The sequence below is a fragment of the Pristiophorus japonicus genome, unplaced genomic scaffold (genome assembly GCF_044704955.1).
Source record: "Pristiophorus japonicus isolate sPriJap1 unplaced genomic scaffold, sPriJap1.hap1 HAP1_SCAFFOLD_411, whole genome shotgun sequence".
Classification (NCBI taxonomy): domain Eukaryota; kingdom Metazoa; phylum Chordata; class Chondrichthyes; family Pristiophoridae; genus Pristiophorus; species Pristiophorus japonicus.
The window spans coordinates 340,518-362,183 of NW_027253992.1; the positions used below are offsets into that span (position 1 = coordinate 340,518).

At 55.3% G+C, this 21,666-nt stretch overlaps 1 protein-coding gene across 1 annotated transcript in view; it reads left to right on the forward strand.

Moving 5' to 3' along the window:
• The first annotated feature begins 9,775 nt into the window (after positions 1-9,775).
• Positions 9,776-21,666, forward strand: part of LOC139250692 (calcium and integrin-binding family member 3-like) — a 104,187-nt gene continuing 92,296 nt past the window's right edge. Inside the window, exons 1-3 of the mRNA XM_070873070.1 lie at positions 9,776-9,851; positions 17,006-17,136; positions 18,588-18,735. Of these exons, the coding sequence (XP_070729171.1) occupies positions 9,776-9,851; positions 17,006-17,136; positions 18,588-18,735 (355 nt within the window). The remainder of the gene's footprint in view (positions 9,852-17,005; positions 17,137-18,587; positions 18,736-21,666) is intronic.

Sequence of the window (21,666 nt, forward strand, 5' to 3'; positions counted from 1 at the left end):
GTCAATGCCAATGTGTCAGCTCGCCTACAGCGATGGGCTCTCACACTGGCTGCGTATGACTACATCATACGGCACCGGCCAGGCACCGAAAATTGCGCTGACGCACTCAGCAGGCTCCCACTGGCCACCACCGAGGGGGGGGGGGTCAGAGCAGAGTGCTGAGATGGTCGTGGCTGTTGAGGCTTTTGACACTGCAGGCTCCTCCATCACAGGCTGAGAGATCAAACTCTGGACCAACAGAGACCCCCTCCTATCCTTGATAAAGAAATGTGTCCTGACTGGGGATTGGGCGCCCGCACGCAGGGCGTGCCCCGAGGAGGCCAGACCGTATCAGAGACGGATGGATGAACTCTCCATCCAAGCCGACTGCCTGCTATGGGGCAGCCGGGTAGTCATGCCCCAGAAAGGAAGGGAAGCGTTCATCAGGGAACTCCACAGCGAGCACCCTGGCATCGTGTTAATGAAGGCCATTGCCCGGTCACATGGTGGCCGGGGATTGACTCAGACCTGGAACACTGGGTTTGCAGGTGCACGACGTGTGCCCAGCTGGGCAATGCCCCAAGGGAGGCCCCACTCAGCCTGTGGCCCTGGCCCACCCTGTTCCTGATCGTTGTCGATGCATACTCGAAATGGATCGAGTGCATCATATTAGACTCGTGCAAGACATCCATCACTGTGGAGAGCCTGCATACAGTTTTCGCGACCCACGGCTTGCCGAACATCCTGGTCAGCGATAACGGCCCGTGTTTCACCAGCCATGAATTCCAGGAGTTTATGTCGGGCAATGGTATCAAGCACATCCGGACAGCGCTGTTCAAGCCGGCTTCCAATGGCCAGGCGGAACGTGTGGTCCAAGTCATAAAACAGGGCATGCTACGCATCCAAGGACCCTCCCTTCAGTACCGCCTATCGTGCCTCCTGCTGACCTACAGGTCCTGCCCACAATCGCTCACGGGAGTCCCACCAGCGGAACTCCTCATGAAACGCACGCTCAAACCGCGGCTGTTCATCATTCACCCAGCCCTGACAGACATTGTTGAGTGCAAGCACCAGTCCCAAACCGAGTTCCATGATCGAAACTCAAGGGGAAGGTGTATAGAAATGGATGACGCGGTATTTGTTCTTAACCATGCTTTGGGAACCAAGTAGCTTGAGGGCACAGTAATTGGCAAAGAAGGGAATAGGGTCATCGTGGTCAGATTAAACAATGGGCAGATATGCCACAAACACTTGGACCAAGTAAAGAAAAGGTTCAGCATAGACACGGAGGAACCTGAGGAAGAGCATGAGATGTCACCCACACCACTGCCAGTGAATGAGCAACGAGGACAATCCACAGCATGCACAGTCCCTGCGGCCAGCCCGGACAGGCCGGAATCACCTCAGGTGACAGAGACGCGTGCCGAGGCTCAGCCACCAGAGCCACAACTGCGGCGCTCCACGAGAGAGCGTCGACCACCCGATAGACTTAACCTTTGACACAAAAAGACGCAAGGGCGGGGGGGAGGGGGAATGATGTCATGTATGTAACCATCATGCAACGGTAACCTTCATGTAACTGTAACCTTCATGCAACTCCTGTACACTGTACTTATATCCTAGAAATGCACACCCTGACCACAGGGGGTGAACTTGTGGGAGACACTCCTCACCTGGGTTTCCAGGTATAAAAGGGGAGGTCTCACCCAGGGTCAGCACTCCTTGGTCCTGGGAATAAAGGTTACGGTCACATAGTGACTGTGTCTGCAGTACATGCCTCGTGTGAATTTGTAGTACGGTGCAGGGACACCACAGTGGGACCAGTACAAACCGGACGGTCTGCACCTGGGCAGGACCGGAACCAATGTCCTAGGGGGAGTGTTTGCTAGTGCTGTTGGGGAGGGGTTAAACTAATATGGCAGGGAGATGGGAACCTATGCAGGGAGACAGAGGGAAGTAGACTGGGGGCAGAAGCAAAAGATAGAAAGAAGAAATGTAAAAGTGGAGGGCAGAGAAACCCAAGGCAAAAAGCAAAACGGGCCACATTGCAGCAAAATTCTAAAGCGGCAAAATGTGTTAAGAAGACAAATCTGAAGGCTCTGTGGCTCAATGCGAGGAGTATTCATAATAAGGCGGACGAATTAACTGCACAGGCAGCAATTAATAAATATGACATAATTGGCATCACGGAGACATGGCTCCAGGGTGACCAAGGCTGGGAACTCAACATCCAGGGGTATTCAACATTCAGGAAGAATAGACAGAAAGGAAAAGGAGGTGGGGTAGCATTGCTGGTTAAAGAGGAAATTAACGCAATAGTAAGGAAGGACATTAGCTTGGATGATGTGGAATCTGTATGGGTGGAGCTGCGGAATACCAAAGGGCAGAAAACACTAGTGGGAGTTGTGGACAGACCACCAAACAGTAGTAGTGAGGTTGGGGACAGCATCAAACAAGAAATTAGGGATGTGTGTAATAAAGGTACAACAGTTATCATGGGCGACTTTAATCTACATATAGATTGGGCTAACCAAACTGGTAGCAATACGATGGAGGAGGATTTCCAGCAGTGTATTGGGGATGGTTTTCTGGACCAATATGTCGAGGAACCAACTAGAGGGCTGGCCATCCTAGACTGGGTGATGTGTAATGAGAAAGGACTAATTAGAAATCTTATTGTGCGAGGCCCCTTAGGGAAGAGTGACCATAACATGGTAGAATTCCTTATTAAGATGGAGAGTGACACAGTTAATTCAGAGACTAGGGTCCTGAACTTAAGGAAAGGTAACTTCGATGATATGAGATGTGAATTGGCTAGGATAGACTGGTGAATGATACTTGGAGAGTTGACGGTCGATAGGATATGGCAAACATTTAAAGAACTTTACCAGCGAGGCTTTGAGGGTGTCCTTATAATGTTTCCGCTGTCCTCCTTTGGTTCGTTTACAATGAAGGAACTCTGCATAAAGCATTTGCTTAGGGTGTCTCGTATCTCGCATGCGTACTATGTGGCGTGCCCAGCGAAGCTGATCGAGTGTGGTCAGTGCTTCAATACTGGGGATGTTAGCCTGGGCGAGGACACTGATGTCAGTGCGTCTGTCCTCCCAGGGGATTTGCAGGATCTTGCAAAGACATCGTTGGTGATACATCTCCAGCGACTTGAGGTGCCTTCTATACATCGTCCATGCCTCAGATCCATACAGGAGGGCGAGTATTACTACAGCCCTGTAGGCCATGAGCTTGGTGGTAGATTTGAGGGCCTGGTCTTCAAATACACTTTTCCTCAGACGGCCGAAGGCTGCACTGTGCACTGGAGGCGATGCTGAATCTCCGCATCAATGTCTGCCATTGTTGATAAGAGGCTCCCGAGATATGGGAAATGGTCCACATTGTCCAGGGCCGCGCCGTGGATCTTGATGATTGGAGGGCAGTGCTGTGCGGCAGTGACAGGCTGGTGGAGGACCTTTGTCTTACGGATGCTAAGCATAAGGCCCTTGCTTTATATGCCTCAGTGAATACATTGACTATATCCGGGCGTTCAGCCTCTGAATGTGCACAGACGCAGGCGTCGTCCGCATTCTGTAACTCAACGACAGAGGTTGAGGTGATCTTGGATCTGGCCTGGAGGTGGTGTAGGTTAAACAGCTTCTGTCTGGAGTAAAAATAAAACGGGGAAGGTGGCTCAACCGTGGCTTACAAGGGAAGTTAAAGATAGTGTTAAATCCAAGGAAGAGACATATAAATTGGCCAGAAAAAGCAGCAAACCTGAGGACTGGGAGAAATTTAGAATTCAGCAGAGGAGGACAAAGGGTTTAATTAGGAGGGGGAAAATAGAGTATGGGAGGAAGCTTGCTGGGAACATAAAAACTGACTGCAAAAGCTTCTATAAATATTTGAAGAGAAAAAGATAGCTAGGGGTTTTGAATATAGGAGCAGGGAGGTCTTACTGCAGTTGTACAGGGCCTTGGTGAGGCCTCACCTGGAATATTGTGTTCAGTTTTGGTCTCCTAATCTGAGGAAGGACATTCTTGCTATTGAGGGAGTGCAGCGAAGGTTCACCAGACTGATTCCCGGGATGGCTGGACTGACATATGAGGAGAGACTGGATCGACTGGGTCTGTATTTACTGGAGTTTAGAAGGATGAGAGGGAATCTCATATAAAATTCTGATGGGACTGGACAGGTTAGATGCAGGAAGAATGTTCCCGATGTTAGGGAAGTCCAGAACCAGGGGACACAGTCTAAGGATAAAGGGTAAGCCATTTAGGACTGAGATGAGGAGAAACTTCTTCACTCAGAGAGTTGTTGGTGATGCAGGCTCGAAGGGCTGAATGGCCTACTCCTGCACCTATTTTCTATGTTTCTATGTTCAATGAAAATGGACTTTCAATCCCTGACATGGCCATTGCCACTCCCACCAGGTCAGCCACCCAGCCACCAGTCACAACAGACTCTGAACACTCACCCAATGCTGGAGTTGAACTGAGATGGTTAACCCGGGAGCGTAAAACACCGGACCATCTCAATTTGTAAAAGACTGTGTTAATTTCTCAGAGGGGGGTATTGTCATGTATGTACTTTTGGGATCACTAGCCACTAGGTGGCTGTTGGAGGCCATTGGGCTGCACGCACGTGTGTGTAGCTCAAGTATAAAAGGCCAGCCATTTTGTAATTAGTCACTTTGGGCCTTAATAAAGCAGAGCCAAGGTTATACCTCTTGGAGTTAAACAGTACTCAGTCTAACAGTTATTGCATACACAACATTTTTATCCTTGAGTGCCTCAGAGGAATATAAGAAAGATGAAGGGATGAAGATGCAATGGTCTCCCTGTTGTAAAACATTCCTGGCTCCAACAATCTTCTGTGTAACGACATTTCACCAAACCTCTCCCCTCACTCAGTGACCAGTTTAAACTGCTTCCCCAACCACAGGAAATAGTATTTTGCTGTTCACTCTACCCAAACCCTTCATCATTTAAAAAAACTCAACAAAACCTCCTCTTGGCCTGGTGTGCTGTGGTGGAAGCAGTGCCAGTATCTCGGGTGTCCCCAGGTACAGATTCCCATCCCTGAGTCAGTGCTGGTGTTATTCTGGGAGGATGAGATAGAATTTGCTGAAGATTCTCCTTTATCCAAACCTTTCTTGCCAATTTCATTGTAATTCTGCAATGAGTGTTGGTTACTTTATTCTAACGGCTTGTTTAATATCTTCTCTTTTAAAGGATTGCACTTTTTTCACACGGAAGGAGATCCTGAGGTGAGTGATGTACGCAGGTTGTTTGCGATTAACATTCACTATCAGCGTTCGAGAGCCCAGACTGCATCTCCGCTCTCACACATGGGAATCCGCAGACCACCGTTCCCCTCCCAGTGCTGCTCCCGATCGCACGGCTTAAAGTCACTGCACGGTATTGGTCACATTCCTTGCGAGATCAGGAACTCCCAGCCACAGTTCCTAGTGGGGTCAGTCAACAGTCCTCTGAGGTGTGGAGGAGAGGGGAGAATCTCAGAGCTGAGGTTTAGAGGTTGGGGAAGCGGGAGTGGGGGTGGGGGAGTTCCAGTGTTGGGGGGGAGGTGAGAGTTCCAGTGTTGCGGGGGGGGGGGGGGGAGTTCCAGTGTTGGGGGGGAGGAGAGTTCCTGTGTTGGGGGGGGGGAGTTCCAGTGTTGGGGGGGAGAGTTGCAGTGTTGTGGGGGAGGAGGGGAGAGTTGCAGTGTTGTGGGGGAGGAGAGTTCCAGTGTTGGGGGGGGGGGGTATTCCAGTGTTGGGGGGGGAGGAGAGTTCCAGTGTTGGAGGGGGGGGGGTGTTCCAGTGTTGGGGAGGGGGAGTTCCAGTGTGGGGGGGGGGAGTTCCAGTGTTGGGGGGAGGGGAATTCCAGTGTTGGGGAGGGGGAGTTCCAGTGTTGGGGGAGGGTTCCAGTGTTTGGGGGGGGGGGAGTTCCAGTGTTGGGGGAAGGGGAGGGTTCCAGTGTTTGGGGGGGGGGGGTGTTCCAGTGTTGGGGAGGAGGAGGGTTCCAGTGTTGGGGGAGGGGTGTTCCAGTGTTGGGGGGGAGGGGAGTGGGGGGAGTTCCAGCATTAAGTGGGTTGGCAGGGGTGCCAGTTTGAACTGAGTGAATTGAGCGAGGGGCAGGAAGTTGGTTTGAATGAAGGGGGAGAGGTGAAATGTGCGAGCATGAACTGCGAGGGATGGAGGCAGAGAGAATTTCCTCTTTCTGGCCGTACAGGGTAAAGAGCAGAACTTGTGCCCATCCCCACCATCGTCCGCCATTTTCCCGGGGCATGGCTCATTGTATATTCAGGACAGGATCCTTGAGAGGCAAATAAGACCCCAGGATTATCCAGGACTCCCCATGGAGCAGTCAGCTCAAGGATTCTTTGGTCAATCCTGCGACCAGGGCCTCTAAAGGTAGGTGCACTGGGCTGAATTGGAGGGTAGGAAACTACTATTAGTCCCAGTCTCTCCATTCTTGCTGTTTGAAGCCTTTCATTCACTAGCCCAGGAATTACAGCCAGAGCTCTCCTGGTGGTCCCATGGGCAGCTTATAGAGATAGCAATGGGAGAGGGCTGGGCCAAGATTCTGGCCCCACTAACCAACTAGCATCTGTATGTGGTGGGCAGGGAAGGGACAGTCTGCATCACAGCATGGACAGGAGAGGATGCTCAGTGTTGGGGTGGAGAGGCAGTGGGAGGCCCTGCCACAAGACTTTCCCTGCTGTTCCTGCCCCCATCCCAACTCATTTGGGGTAAAATCCAGGCCACTGTGAGCAAGCTGAGTGTCTTTGTGAACTGGGATGGTGTTTAGAGGGGGGGCGGCAGTGACTATATAGAACTATATCGAATGTCCAGCCCAGAAACAGGCCATTGGGCCCGACAGATCCGTGCCGGTGTTTATGCCCCACTGCTCCGTGCCGGGGTTTATGCCCCACTGCTCCGTGCCGGGGTTTATGCCCCACCGCTCCGTGCCGGGGATTATGCCCCACCGCTCCGTGCCGGGGTTTATGCCCCACCGCTCCGTGCCGGGGTTTATGCCCCACCGCTCCGTGCCGGGGTTTATGCCCCACCGCTCCGTGCCGGGATTTATGCCCCACCACTCCATGCCGGGGTTTATGCCCCACCGCTCCGTGCCGGGATTTATGCCCCACCGCTCCGTGCCGGGATTTATGCCCCACCGCTCCGTGCCGGGATTTATGCCCCACCGCTCCATGCCGGGATTTATGCCCCACCGCTCCATGCCGGGGTTTATGCCCCACAGGTCCGTGCAGGGGTTTATGCCCCACCGCTCCGTGCCGGGGTTTATGCCCCACCGCTCTGTGCCGGGGTTTATGCCCCACCACTCCATGCCGGGGTTTATGCCCCACCGCTCCGTGCCGGGGTTTATGCCCCACCGCTCCGTGCCGGGGTTTATGCCCCACCGCTCTGTGCCGGGGTTTATGCCCCACCGCTCTATGCCGGGGTTTATGCCCCTCACCAGCCCCCTCCCAGCCCTCTTCATCTCATCCCATCAGCATAACCCCCAGGTGTTTATCCAGCTTCCCCTTAAATGCAACTCTGCTATCCACCTCATGTGGCAGCGAGTTCCACATTCTCACCACCCTCTGGGTAAAGAGGTTTCTCCTGAATTCCCCGTTGGATTTATGAGTGACTGTATTATATTTATGACCCCTGGTTTTGAGCTCCCCACAAGTGGAAACATCCTCTCTATGCCAACCCCACCACTTTGCAATTTTAAAGACCCCTGTCAGGTCATCCTTCAACCTTCTCATCTCCAGAGAAAAGCCCCCCGGCCTGTTCAACCTTACCCGATAGGTATAACCTCTCAATTCTGGTATCATCGCTGTAAGTCCTCACTGAACCTTCTCCAGTGCTGCTATATGCTGTTTATAATCTGGGGAGCAGTACTGCAGTGCTCCAAGTGTGGTGCCACCAAGTTCGACACAAGTTTAACCTAACTTCTCTGCTTTTCAATTCTATCCCTCTAGAAATGATCCCCCAGTGCTTTGTTTGCTTTATTTAATGGCCTTATTAACCTGTTACTACTGTTAGTGATTTGTGTATCTGTTCCCCCGATCGCTTTGCTCCATTTAGACACTGTGGGGCTGAAATTCCCTCTGGCCCCAATGGGGCGGGAACCTCTCCAGGGCCAAACATGCTGCGTCCGACACAGAAGTCCCGCCCCAGAAGTGAAATTGGGGTTACCGCCCCTCACAGGAAGTGGATCGCAATGTCACGCGCTCCACATCCTGTTGGGCCAGGATCGGGGGCACTACCCGTGCACATCACGAAGTGCTCAGCGGCCTCTCCGCGTAGCACTGACGCGATTCAATGCCCCTCCCCTTCCGTTAAAGGAAGGGGCTTTGTAAGCTCTGTGATGGGTTTCCACTGGGACACCCGGGCGAAGGGGTCTGGGCCACCGGGGGGAAGGGGTCTGGGCCACCGGGGCGAAGGGGTCTGGGCCACCGGGGCGAAGGAGTCTGGGCCACCGGGGGGAAGGGGTCTGGGCCACCGGGGCGAAGGGGTCTGGGCCACCGGGGGGAAGGGGTCTGGGCCACCGGGGGGAAGGGGTCTGGGCCACCGGGGGGAAGGGGTCTGGGCCACCGGGGCAAAGGGGTCTGGGCCACCGGGGGGAAGGGGTCTGGGCCACCGGGGCGAAGGGGTCTGGGCCACCGGGGCGAAGGGGTCTGGGCCACCGGGGCGAAGGGGTGTCGTGGCCGCAGCCCGGCCTCGAGATGGAGCACGATGGAGGCCGGAGCCCGCGAAAGGAGCGGTCAATGGGGTCAGAGGGGTAAAACAAAAGATGGTGGCGCGCGCCGCAGCGCACCTGCCCTTTAAGCTTTGCCCCGCGATGAGTGAGCGGCCCGGTTTGTGACCCGTGAGGTTGGGACGGTCATCGGCTGCCGTGGCCTCACGCAGGGCGAAACAGGATCATCATTGCTGGCGCAGTGGCCTGGGATGCTATCAGCGGGACACGGCACCAATGCATTCACGAATTCGCTAACTCCCACGCAATTTCACGGGAGCCAGTAGCCCCTCCCCCCCGCCCCACGTGAAAACAGTCTCACGCCCCCTGGAGGTGCTAATGAGAGGCGCACAACAGGAGAATCTCCCCTTATTTTCGCAACAGTCTGTGGCCTCCTTATTCTTCCTACCAGCATGTGTTACCTGACACTTATCCATGATCAAGTTCCTTTCCCAATTACACGCCCATTCTGCAATTTTATTAATGTCTCCCTGTATTTTGTTGCAGTCCTCTTGGATTAACTGCACCCTCCAATTTGAAGTCATCTGCACATTTTGAAATTGTACTTCCAATTCTCGAGTTTAACTCATTTCTGTATGTGGTCCCAGCACCGATCCCTGTGGAACACCACTTCTCACCATTTGCCAATCTCAGTAACTAGCGTTAACCCTGCTCTCTGTTGTGTAGCCAGCTTGCGACCCATTCTGTCACAGTCCCCCGACTCTATAAGTTCTCACTTTAACCATGGGTCTACTGTGCGGTACCTTATTGAAACAGATAATAATGTTGCAGTTCACCATTGAATAAACTAAATAAGGCTGTGTGCAATGCAACTAGCTTCATTTAAACTGCAGCCAGTGCTTGGTACAAGCTGTAACTCCACACCATTTAGAGGAAATTAGACGGGTTTAAATACACAAAAGGTAATTGGACATCAACCAGGTGTCATTTACTGACAATGGTCTTGGCATTCAATGCTTCTTAATGAGGTGCAAACTGCTGAATGAACACAGATACAACAGCAAAGCACTGCGATGCTGCAAATCTCAAATATAAACAGAATGCTGGAAATACTCAGCGGGTCAGACAGCGTCTGTGGGGAGAGAAGCAGAGTTGGCAAGAGGAATGTTAACCTAAGTGAGTGTGTGGGTTTGGGTGGGGGTGTGGGTTGGGATGTGTGTGGGTTGGGATGTGTGTGGGTTGGGATGTGTGTGGGTTTGGGTAGGCGTGTGTGTGTGAGTTTGGGTGGGGGTGTGGGTTTGGGTGGGGATAGGGGTGTGGGTTGAGGTGTGGGTTTGATTTATGAAAGTAAACTAGCAAGAACTATAAAACCAGATAGTAAAAGTTTCTACAGGTACATAAAAAGGAAAAGAGTGGCTAAAGTAAATGTTGGTCCCCTGGAGGATGAGACTGAGGAATTAATAATGGGGAACAGGGAAATGGCAGAGACGTTGAACAAATATTTTGTATCGGTCTTCACGGTGGAAGACACTAAAAACATCCCAATAGTGGATAATCAGGGGGCTATAGCTGGGAGGGAGGAACTTAATACACTCACTATCATTAATGAAGTAGTACTCAGTAAAATAATGAGACTAAAGGCGGACAAGTCCCCTGGACCTGATGCCTTACATCCTAGGGTCTTAAGAGAAGTGGCTGCAGAGATAGTGGATGCATTGGTTGTAATTTACCATAATTCCCTATATTCTGGGGAGGTCCCAGCAGATTGGAAAACTGCAAATGTAACGCCCCTATTTAAAAAAGGAGGCAGATAGAAAGCAGGAAACTATAGACCAGTTAGCCTAACATCTGTCGTTGGGAAAATGTTGGAGTCCATTATTAAGGAAGCAGTAGCAGGACATTTGGAAAAGCATAATTCAATCAAGCAGAGTCAGCATGGTTTTATGAAGGGGAAATCATGTTTGACAGATTTGCTGGAGTTCTTTGAGGATGTAATGAGCAGGGTGGATAAGGGGGAACCAGTGAATGTGGTGTATTTGGATTTCCAGAGGCATTCGATAAGGTGCCACATAAGAGGTTACTGCACAAGATAAAAGCTCACGGGGTTGGGGGTAATATATTAGCATGGATAGAGGATTGGCTAACTAACAGAGAACAGAGAGTCGGGATAAATGGGTCATTTTCCGGTTGGCAAATGGTAGCTAGTGGGGTGTCGCAGGGATCGGTGCTGGGGCCTCAACTATTTACAATCTATATTAATGACTTGGATGAAGGGACCGAATGTAATGTAGCCAAGTTTGCTGATGATACAAAGATGGATGGGAAAGCAAATTGTGAGGAGGACACAATAAATCTGCAAAGGGATATAGACAGGCTAAGTGAGTGGGAAAACATTTGGCTGATGGAGTATAATGTAGGAAAATGTGAGGTTATCCACTTTGGTAGAAATAATAGAAAAGCAAATTATAATTTAAATGGAGAAAGATTGCAAAGTGCTGCTGTACAGAGAGACTTGGGATCCTTGTGCATGAAACACAAAAAGTTAGTATGCAGGTACAGCAAATAATCAGGAAGGCAAATGGAATATTGGCCTTTATTGCAAGGGGATAGAGTATAAAAGCTGAGAAGTCCTGCTACAACTGTACAGGGTATTGGTGAGGCCACACCTGGAGTACTGCGTGCAGTTTTGGTCTCCGTATTTAAGGAAGGATTTACTTGCATTGGAGGCAGTTCAGAGAAGGCTCACCAGGTTGATTCGTGAAATGAGGGGGTTGACTTATGAGGATAGGTTGAGTAGGCTGGTCCTATACACATTGGAGTTCAGAAGAATGAGAGGTGATCTTATTGAAACTTATAATGAGGGGGCTCAACAAGATGGATGGAGAAAGGATATTTCCACTCATAGGGGAAACTGAAACTAGTCTTAGAATAAGGGGCTGCCCATTTAAAACTGAGATGAGGAGAAATTTCTTCTCTCAGAGGGTTGTAAATCTGTGGAATTCTCTGCCCCAGAGAGCTGTGGAGGCTGGGTCATTGAATATATTTAAAGTAGAGATAGACAGATTTTTGAGCAATAAAGGGTTATGGGGAGCGGGCGGGGAAGTGGAGTTGAGGCCAGGATCAGATCAGCCATGATCTTATTGAATGACGGAGCAGGCTCGAGGGGCCGTATGGCCGACTCCTGCTCCTCTTTCTTATGTTCTTATGTTTGGGTGGGGTTGGGGGGGTTTGGGTGGGGGGGGGTTGGGCGGGGGGAGGTTTGGGTGGGGGGGTTGGGCGGGGGGGGTTTGGGCGGGGGGTTTGGGCGGGGGGAGGTTTGGGTGGGGGGTTTGGGTGGGGGGAGGTTTGGGTGGGGGGGTTGGTGGGGGTAGTTGGGCGGGGGGAGGTTTGGGTGGGGGGTTTGGGCGGGGGGAGGTTTGGGCGGGGGTTTTGGGTGGGGGGTTTGGGTGGGGGGTTTGGGTGGGGGTTTTGGGTGGGGGGGTTGGGCAGGGGGAGGTTTGGGTGGGGGGTTTGGGCGGGGAGAGGTTTGGGTGGGGGGTTTGGCAGGGGGAGGTTTGGGTGGGGGGTTTGGGCAAGGGGAGGTTTGGGTGGGGGGGGTTGGCGGGGGGAGGTTTGGGCGGGGGGGGTTGGGCGGGGGCAGGTTTGGGTGGGGGGGTTGGGCTGGGGGAGGTTTGGGTGGGGGGTTTGGGTGGGGGGTTTGGGTAGGGGGGTTGGGCAGGGGGAGGTTTGGGTGGGGGGTTTGGGTGGGGAGAGGTTTGGGTGGGGGCGTTGGGCGGGGGGAGGTTTGGGTGGGGGGGTTGGGCAGGGGGAGGTTTGGGTGTGGGGTTTGGGCGGGGGGAGGTTTGGGCGGGGGGAGATTTGGGTGGGGGGGTTGGCGGGGGGAGGTTTGGGTGGGGGGGTTGGCGGGGGGAGGTTTGGGTGGGGGGGTTGGCAGGCGGAGGTTTGGGCAGGGGGTTTGGGTGGGGGGGTTGGGTGGGGAGTTTGGGCGGGGGGAGGTTTGGGTGGGGGGTTTGGGTGGGGGGGTTTGGGTGGGGGGCGGTTTGGGCGGGGGGGGTTGGGCAGGGGGAGGTTTGGGTGGGGGGGTTTGGGTGGGGGGTTTGGGCGGGGGGAGGTTTGGGTGGGGGGGGTTGGGCGGGGGGAGGTTTGGGTGGGGGGGTTGGGCAGGGGGAGGTTTGGGTGGGGGGTTTGGGCGGGGGGAGGTTTGGGTGGGGGGGTTGGCGGGGGGAGGTTTGGGTGGGGGGGTTGGCAGGCGGAGGTTTGGGCAGGGGGTTTGGGTGGGGGGGTTGGGTGGGGAGTTTGGGCGGGGGGAGTTTTGGGTGGGGGGTTTGGGTGGAGGGGTTTGGGTGGGGGGAGGTTTGGGTGGGGGGGTTGGCGGGGGGAGGTTTGGGTGGGGGGGTTGGCGGGGGAGGTTTGGGTGGGGGGCGGTTTGGGCGGGGGGGTTGGCGGGGGGAGGTTTGAGCGGGGGGGTTGAGCAGGGGGAGGTTTGGGTGGGGTGTTTGGCGGGGGGAGGTTTGGGTGGGGGGGTTGGGCGGGGGGAGGTTTGGGTGGGGGGGTTGGGCAGGGGGAGGTTTGGGTGGGGGTGTTTGGCGGGGGGAGGTTTGGGTGGGGGGGTTGGCGGGGGGAGGTTTGGGCGGGGGGGTTGGGCAGGGGGAGGTTTGGGTGGGGTGTTTGGCGGGGGGAGGTTTGGGTGGGGGGTTTGGGTGGGGGGTTTTGGGCGGGGAGAGGTTTGGGTGGGGGGGTTGGCGGGGGGAGGTTTGGGTGGGGGGTTTGGCGGGGGGAGGTTTGGGCGGGGGGGTTGGGCAGGGGGAGGTTTGGGTGGGGTGTTTGGCGGGGGAAGTTTGGGTGGGGGGTTTGGGTGGGGGGTTTGAGCGGGGAGAGGTTTGGGTGGGGGGGTTGGCGGGGGGAGGTTTGGGTGGGGGGTTTGGCGGGGGGAGATTTGGGTGGGAGGTTTGGTTGGGGGAGGTTTGGGTGGGGGGAGGTTTGGGTGGGGGTTTGGCGGGGGGAGGTTTGCGTGGGGGGGTTGGCGGGGGGAGGTTTGGGTGGGGGTTTGGTGGAGGGACGTTTGGGCGGGGGGGTTGGGCAGGGGGAAGTTTGGGTGGGGGGTTTGGGTGGGGGGTTTGGTTGGGGGAGGTTTGGGTGGGGGGAGGTTTGGGTGGGGGTTTGGTGGAGGGAGGTTTGGGCGGGGGGGTTGGGCAGGGGGAGGTTTGGGTGTGGTGTTTGGCGGGGGGAGGTTTGGGTGGGGGGTTTGGGTGGGGGGTTTGGGCGGGGAGAGGTTTGGGTGGGGGGGTTGGCGGGGGGAGGTTTGGCGGGTGGAGGTTTGGGGGGGGGTTTGGTTGGGGGAGGTTTGGGTGGGGGGTTTGGTTGGGGGAGGTTTGGTGGGGGGAGGTTTGCGTGGGGGGGTTGGCGGGGGGAGGTTTAGGTGGGGGGGTTGGCGGGGGGAGGTTTGGGTGGGGGTTTGGTGGAGGGACGTTTGGGCGGGGGGGTTGGGCAGGGGGAGGTTTGGGTGGGGGGTTTGGCGGGGGGTGGTTTGGGTGGGGGGTTTGGTTGGGGGAGGTTTGGGTGGGGGGACGTTTGGGTGGGGGTTTGGTGGGGGGAGGTTTGGGCGGGGGAGGTTTAGGTGGGGGGGTTGGCGGGGGGAGGTTTGGGTGGGGGTTTGGTGGAGGGAGGTTTGGGTGGGGGGGTTGGGCAGGGGGAGGTTTTGGTGGGGGGTTTGGGTCGGGGGGTTGGCGGGGGGAGGTTTGGGTGGGGGTTTGGTTGGGGGAGGTTTGGGTGGGGAGGTTTGGGTGGGTGGGTTTGGCGGGGGGGGGTTTGGTGGGGGGGGGTTTGGATGGGGGTTTGGTGGGGGGAGGTTTGGGTGGGGAGGTTTGGGTGGGGGGGTTGGCGGGGGGAGGTTTGGGTGGGGGTTTGGTTGGGGGAGGTTTGGGTGGGGAGGTTTGGGTGGGGAGGTTTGGGTGGGGAGGTTTGGGTGGGGGGGTTGGCGGGGAGAGGTTTGGGTGGGGGTTTGGTTGGGGGAGGTTTGGGTGGGGGTTTGGTTGGGGGAGGTTTGGGTGGGGGAGGTTTGGGTGGGGGAGGTTTGGGTGGGGAGGTTTGGGTGGGGGAGGTTTGGGTGGGGGAGGTTTGGGTGGGGGAGGTTTGGGTGGGGGGAGGTTTGGGCGGGGGAGGTTTGGGTGGGGAGGTTTGGTTGGGGGAGGTTTGGGTGGGGGAGGTTTGGGTGGGGGGAGGTTTGGGTGGGGAGGTTTGGGTGGGGAGGTTTGGGTGGGGGGGTTGGCGGGGAGAGGTTTGGGTGGGGGGAGGTTTGGGTGGGGGTTTGGTGGGGGGAGGTTTGGACGGGGGGTTTGGCGGGGGGAGGTTTGCATGGGGGGGTTGGCGGGGGGAGGTTTGGGTGGGGGTTTGGTGGAGGGACGTTTGGGCGGGGGGGTTGGGCAGGGGGAAGTTTGGGTGGGGGGTTTGGGTGGGGGGTTTGGTTGGGGGAGGTTTGGGTGGGGGAGGTTTGGGTGGGGGGTTTGGTGGAGGGAGGTTTGGGCGGGGGGGTTGGGCAGGGGGAGGTTTGGGTGTGGTGTTTGGCGGGGGGAGGTTTGGGTGGGGGGTTTGGGTGGGGGGTTTGGGCGGGGAGAGGTTTGGGTGGGGGGGTTGGCGGGGGGAGGTTTGGCGGGTGGAGGTTTGGGGGGGGGTTTGGTTGGGGGAGGTTTGGGTGGGGGGTTTGGTTGGGGGAGGTTTGGTGGGGGGAGGTTTGCGTGGGGGGGTTGGCGGGGGGAGGTTTGGGTGGGGGTTTGGTGGAGGGACGTTTGGGCGGGGGGGTTGGGCAGGGGGAGGTTTGGGTGGGGGGTTTGGCGGGGGGTGGTTTGGGTGGGGGGTTTGGTTGGGGGAGGTTTGGGTGGGGGGACGTTTGGGTGGGGGTTTGGTGGGGGGAGGTTTGGGCGGGGGAGGTTTAGGTGGGGGGGTTGGCGGGGGGAGGTTTGGGTGGGGGTTTGGTGGGGGGAGGTTTAGGTGGGGGTTTGGTGGAGGGAGGTTTGGGTGGGGGTTTGGTGGAGGGAGGTTTGGGTGGGGGTTTGGTGGAGGGAGGTTTGGGTGGGGGTTTGGTGGAGGGAGGTTTAGGTGGGGGGGTTGGGCAGGGGGAGGTTTTGGTGGGGGGTTTGGGTCGGGGGGTTGGCGGGGGGAGGTATGGGTGGGGGTTTGGTTGGGGGAGGTTTGGGTGGGGAGGTTTGGGTGGGTGGGTTTGGCGGGGGGGGGTTTGGCGGGGGGGGGTTTGGATGGGGTTTGGTGGGGGGAGGTTTGGGCGGGGGAGGTTTGGGTGGGGAGGTTTGGGTGGGGAGGTTTGGGTGGGGGGGTTGGCGGGGAGAGGTTTGGGTGGGGGTTTGGTTGGGGGAGGTTTGGGTGGGGGTTTGGTTGGGGGAGGTTTGGGTGGGGGAGGTTTGGGTGGGGGAGGTTTGGGTGGGGGAGGTTTGGGTGGGGGAGGTTTGGGTGGGGGAGGTTTGGGTGGGGAGGTTTGGGTGGGGGAGGTTTGGGTGGGGAGGTTTGGCGGGGGAGAGGTTTGGGTGGGGGGTTTGGCGGGGGGAGGTTTGGGTGGGGGGGTTTGGCGGGGAGAGGTTTGGGTGGGGGGTTTGGCGGGGGGAGGTTTGGGTGGGGGTTTGGTTGGGGGAGGTTTGGGTGGGGGGGTTGGCGGGGGGAGGTTTGGGTGGGGGGTTTGGGTGGGGGGGTTGGCGGGGAGAGGTTTGGGTGGGGGGGTTGGGCAGGGGGAGGTTTGGGTGGGGGGTTTGGCGGGGGGGGGTTTGGATGGGGAGGTTGGCGGGGAGAGGTTTGGGTGGGGGGTTTGGCGGGGGGAGGTTTGGGTGGGGGGGTTGGGCAGGGGGAGGTTTGGGTGGGGGGGTTTGGGTGGGGGGAGGTTTGGGTGGGGGGTTTGGGTGGGGGGGTTGGCGGGGAGAGGTTTGGGTGGGGGGGTTGGGCAGGGGGAGGTTTGGGTGGGGGGTTTGGGTGGGGGGGTTGACGGGGGGAGGTTTGGGTGGGTGGGGGGAGGTTGTGGGGGGGTGCGAAATCCAGGAACAGTGCGAGCCAGTGGGGATGTGGGCTCCAAGGCCTATAACCCCACACCCTGCCAGGCCGTGTGCGAGCAACCCCCTCGGGGGAGGCGGCTTGTCGGGTTCACTATGTTCATGGTCCAGTGATATTGGCAGTGGCTTGTGGTGTTCTGGTCAGCTGTGGTTCTTTGATGCACCCTGTAAAGTTCTGCGGTAAAATTGCAAAAGAGCGTTCACTGTGCGGAGTCCTGGTGTGACAAGGCAAGTTAATGAAATGTTAAACAAACTGTGGTTGGATCTATGTAAAACACTGAGCTATCTCCCTTTGTTGCAGATTGTTCGACCGATACCGAGACCTGGCTCCACAGCTGGTGCCGCTCGATTACAGGAACAATCCTGACGTGAAGATCCCGTACGAGTTGATCGGCAGCATGCCGGAACTGAAGGTGTGGGGCAGCACAGCGGGTCCAAGGTCTCCTCCCTCAATAATTCAGCCAGTGCTAATTGACAGCAGTCTTTGAGGATTTCTCAGAAACCCGACCCCCCAGAGACCAGGGACAGGCTTCACATGAAATTCACTCTCTGCTTATCCACAATTGGAAACTGAGCAGAATATCATTCCCGGTTCATTGACTGGTCACAGTGTGTGTTGTGTCAATCTGAAGGGATTCCCATTTATCAACTCAGTTGTTTATTTCATGAAGTTTCATCAAATGGAGAACCACAAAAAAGCCAAACCCCCGAACCCCCCACCCGAACCCCCAACTCCCCAAACCCCCACACCCTTAATCCCTAATCTGATCCACCCGAACTCCCAAACCCCCTTCAATCTCCCCCAGCCGCCCCAAATCCCTAACCCCCCCCCAAACCCTTCCCCCCAACCCCCTGAACCCCCAACCCCTTGAACCCACCCCAGAACCCACCCTAACCCCCAACCCCAAACCCCACCAACCCCCCAAACCCTTAACTCACCCCAAACCCTCCCCGAACCCCCAAACCCCTGAACCCTCCCCCCGAATCCCAAACCCCCCCGATCCCCACCAGCCCCCAACCCCCCACAAACCCCCAATCCCTGAACCCTCCCCACGAATCCCTAACACCACCAACCCCAAACGCCCAAACCCTCCCCCAACTCTCTGAATCCCCAACCCCCCCTGAACCCCCCCAACCCCCCAAATCCTCCCCAACCCTCCAAACCCCCCTAACTCCCCGAACCCTCCCCCCCAAATCCCTACCCCCTGAATCCAAACCCCTCCGAACCCCCAATCCCCCCTGAACCCCCCAAAACCCAAACCTCCAGATCCCCTAACCTGGACCCCCAAGCCCCCCTGAACCCCCCCAAACCCCAAACCTCTAGATCCCCCCAAACCAAAAACCCCAAACACCCAAGAGCCAATTCCCCCAAAATCCAACTGAACAAACAATAAGTTGAACTCCTTGGGTCCAGTACAGCCACACCTCTGATCTCTGCACCCAACACACGCACCCGATCAGCGTCCTAAGCCAGGGCCCAGAGCTCAGAGGTGGCCCCCGATGGTGGGACCGATTAGTCGGCGTGTGTTGTACAATGCTCGGTGTGATGCACAGTTTGCTCGCTGCCTATCACTACAAGCCTGATGGTGAAAGGTTCTCCCGACTGTTTGGTGTAGTATGTCATTTCCGGGTGGAGGTGGGTGGGGGGCTTGACCCATCCACCTCCACGGCACGAACCTGGTATTGCAGTACTTCCAGAAACGGTGCTTGGGCTCTAGGCCTTTTGGCTAAGAGCATTAGCGCAGGGTGATCCTTGATGTGTGCAAGGTGACCTCTGGCGTTTGTGATCTGACAAAGAATTGGAAAGATTGGCTACGATTAAAAAAAAAGTATGTCATTTCCGGACAATGTTCTCTAACTGCAGGACAATCCCTTCTGCCAGAGGATCGCGGAAGTATTCTCCGAGGACAGCGAGGGGAACATGACCTTGGATGACTTTCTGGATATGTTCTCTGTACTGAGTGAAATGGCCCCACGCGATCTGAAGGCATGCTATGCATTTAAGATTTATGGTGAGTTTGTTTCGACAGCAATGCTGGGAGGACTTTTCTTCTTGCTTTGCTGCTGTAAATTATCCGGTCTCTACACTTGGGCCCAAGGACTGTTGCTTTTGTTAGCTTTGCATTTCCACGTCCTGGGTCGGCCTAATTCTATATTGCACATGGACTGACCCTCCCGCCCGGACCTGCCCAAGGGGCTGGGCGGGAAATCCCTCTCTCAGGGCTACAATCGCACCCTGGGCTTTCCAGAATGTAGGAACATTGCAGGCTGAACAGGGTTACATTATCAGGACAGGCTGCATAGATTCGGTTTGTATTTCCTTGAATATAGTAGATTAAGGGGGGCTCTGATGAAGGTGTTTAACATCATTAAAATAATTGAAAAGGTAGAAATGATTCCTCTGGTGGGGCAGTTCAGAAAACGGGGGTATAACCTTAAAATTAGAGCCCGCCCGTTCAGGGGTGATGTCAGGAAGCACTTCTTCACACAAAGCGCAGAGGATATCTAGAACTCTCTCCCCCAAAGAACTGTTGAGGCCGGGTGCAGTGGTCAGTGAAACTTTGAACTTTAAGATTGATGGATTTTTGTCAAGGGGGTTACAGCCAAGACCGGTAAATGGAATTGAGATACAGATCAGCAATGATCTCATTGAATGGCGTAACAGGCCCAGGGGGCTGAACGGCCTCCTCCTATCTTCCTGTGCAATACATCCCCTTGATCTGTCCAGGCGCCTAAACCATGGAATGGGATCGTGACTGGTGCCTGGTGTATTCCCTCGAGTGACGGTCTTGTTATGGCTCACGAGCCACCTGGACATTGAAGGAATGAAACCGGCTGTGTAGGCACAGGTAAGCACGTGGTTGCCTTCAGTAGCGCCCTGGGTGTTCGTGAATCCTGGCATGCAGAAAAATGCATTCTTACTCTGCTAATGGTCCAACACAGAATGGTGAACAGTGCACCAGTGACCTGCTCCTTCCATCTATGCATTGGGGATTGACTTGTTGGTGCTGTTCCCTGTGGTTCTGGGGAACCTACATGAAACATCGCAGCAGGTCGTTGAGCGGAAGGAGCAGCGTGAAGGCATACTACTCTAGGGAGCAGGTGAGCGACGGCAGCGAAGAGAGTGACTTGGATTGAATGTCACTGATTGGAGCTTGGGCAGGTACAGCAGGAGCGGCAAGGTTGTGGCGCAGGAGCGGTGAGAGATTGTAGAGTGATGTGATCGGGGCCCAGAAGAGGCGAGGGCCCAGGGGCAGCACGGCCAGCCCACACTGCGATGTGTGCGTGCAGTGGGTCCGTGCAGCAGAGCTGGTCTCCAGTCGTCTTGGTTAACCCTTGCCACTGGACCAAGACCTAGCTCTGTCAAGCCCGTGTGGTGGCTGGTGTGCAACAGTCACCACACGTTAAAAAAATCCACGCACAGGCATCTTCCACCCTTCGGGATGTAATTCAGGACTGGAACATCGGGTCCTTCATTGAAATACCTGTGAACTTTTTGGCGTGGAAGCAAGTCATCCTCGCCTCGAGGGACTGCCTATGATGATGATGTTGCTGGGGAGCATCATGATTTTGAGCTGTGGTGATGTTCACATTGGCCTGCGTGGACTTTGTCAGACCCTAGCACAAGTACACCTCCATCACCGCCTCCCTGATGAAACAGAGCCAGCATCTGTCGTGGGACATCTCAGGTAGTTGCTCCAGGGTCTGTACATGCTGCCCCCCACCCCCCACCTCCAGGTGTGGGCAGGGTAAAACACAACAGAAGTTCCCAGACTGATCTTTCATTGCAGCAATCAACAATTTTTCAAACAAAAACCAACAATCAGGAATTCAACCGTCAACAACCGTCATCCAAGCACCGATCATGCTGTGAAGGATGCACAGGTCAGTATTATAACCGTTCATAAGAACATAAGAAATAGGAGCAGGAGTAGTCCATACGGCCCCTCGAGCCTGCTCCGCCATTCAATAAGATCATGGCTGATCCGATCACTGACTCAGCTCCACTTCCCCGCCCGCTCCCCCTAACCCCTTATCCCCTTATCGCTCAAGAAACTGTCTATTTCTGTCTTAAATTTATTCAATGTCCCAGCTCTCTGAGGTAGCGAATTCCATAGATTCACAACTCTCTGAGAGAAGAAATTCCTCCTCATCTCAGTTTTAAATGGGCGGCCCCTTATTCTAATCATGCCCCCTAGTTCTAGTCTCCCCCATCAGTGGAAACATCCTCTCTGCATCCACCCTGTTAAGCCCCCTCATAATCTTATACGTTTCGATAAGATCACCTCTCATTCTTCTGAACTCTAATGAATAGAGGCCCAATCTACTCAACCCCCTCATCCCCGGAATCAACCTAGTGAACCTTCTCTGAAATGCCTCCAAAACAAGTATATATGGAAACCAAAACTGCACGCAGTATTCCAGGTGTGGCCTCACCAATACCCTGTGTAGCTGTAGCAAGACTTCCCTGCTTTTATATTCCATCCCCGTTGCAATAAAGGCCAAGAATCCATTGGCCTTCCTGATCACTTGCTGTACCTGCATACTATCCTTTTGTGTTTCATGCACAAGTACCCCCAGGTCCCACTGTACTGCAACACTTTGCAATCTTTCTCCATTTAAATAATAACTTGCTCTTTGATTTTTTTCTGCCAAAGTGCATGACCTCACACTTTCCAACATTATACTCCATCTGCCAAATTTTTGCCCACTCACTTAGCCTGTCTATGTCCTTTTGCAGATTTTTTGTGTCCTCCTCACACATTGCTTTTCCTCCCATCTTTGTATCATCAGCAAACTTGGCTACATTACACTCGGTCCCTTCTTCCAAGTCGTTAATATAGATTGTAAATAGTTGGGGTCCCAGCACTGATCCCTGCGGCACCCCACTAGTTACTGGTTGCCAACCAGAGAATGAACCATTTATCTTGACTCTCTGTTTT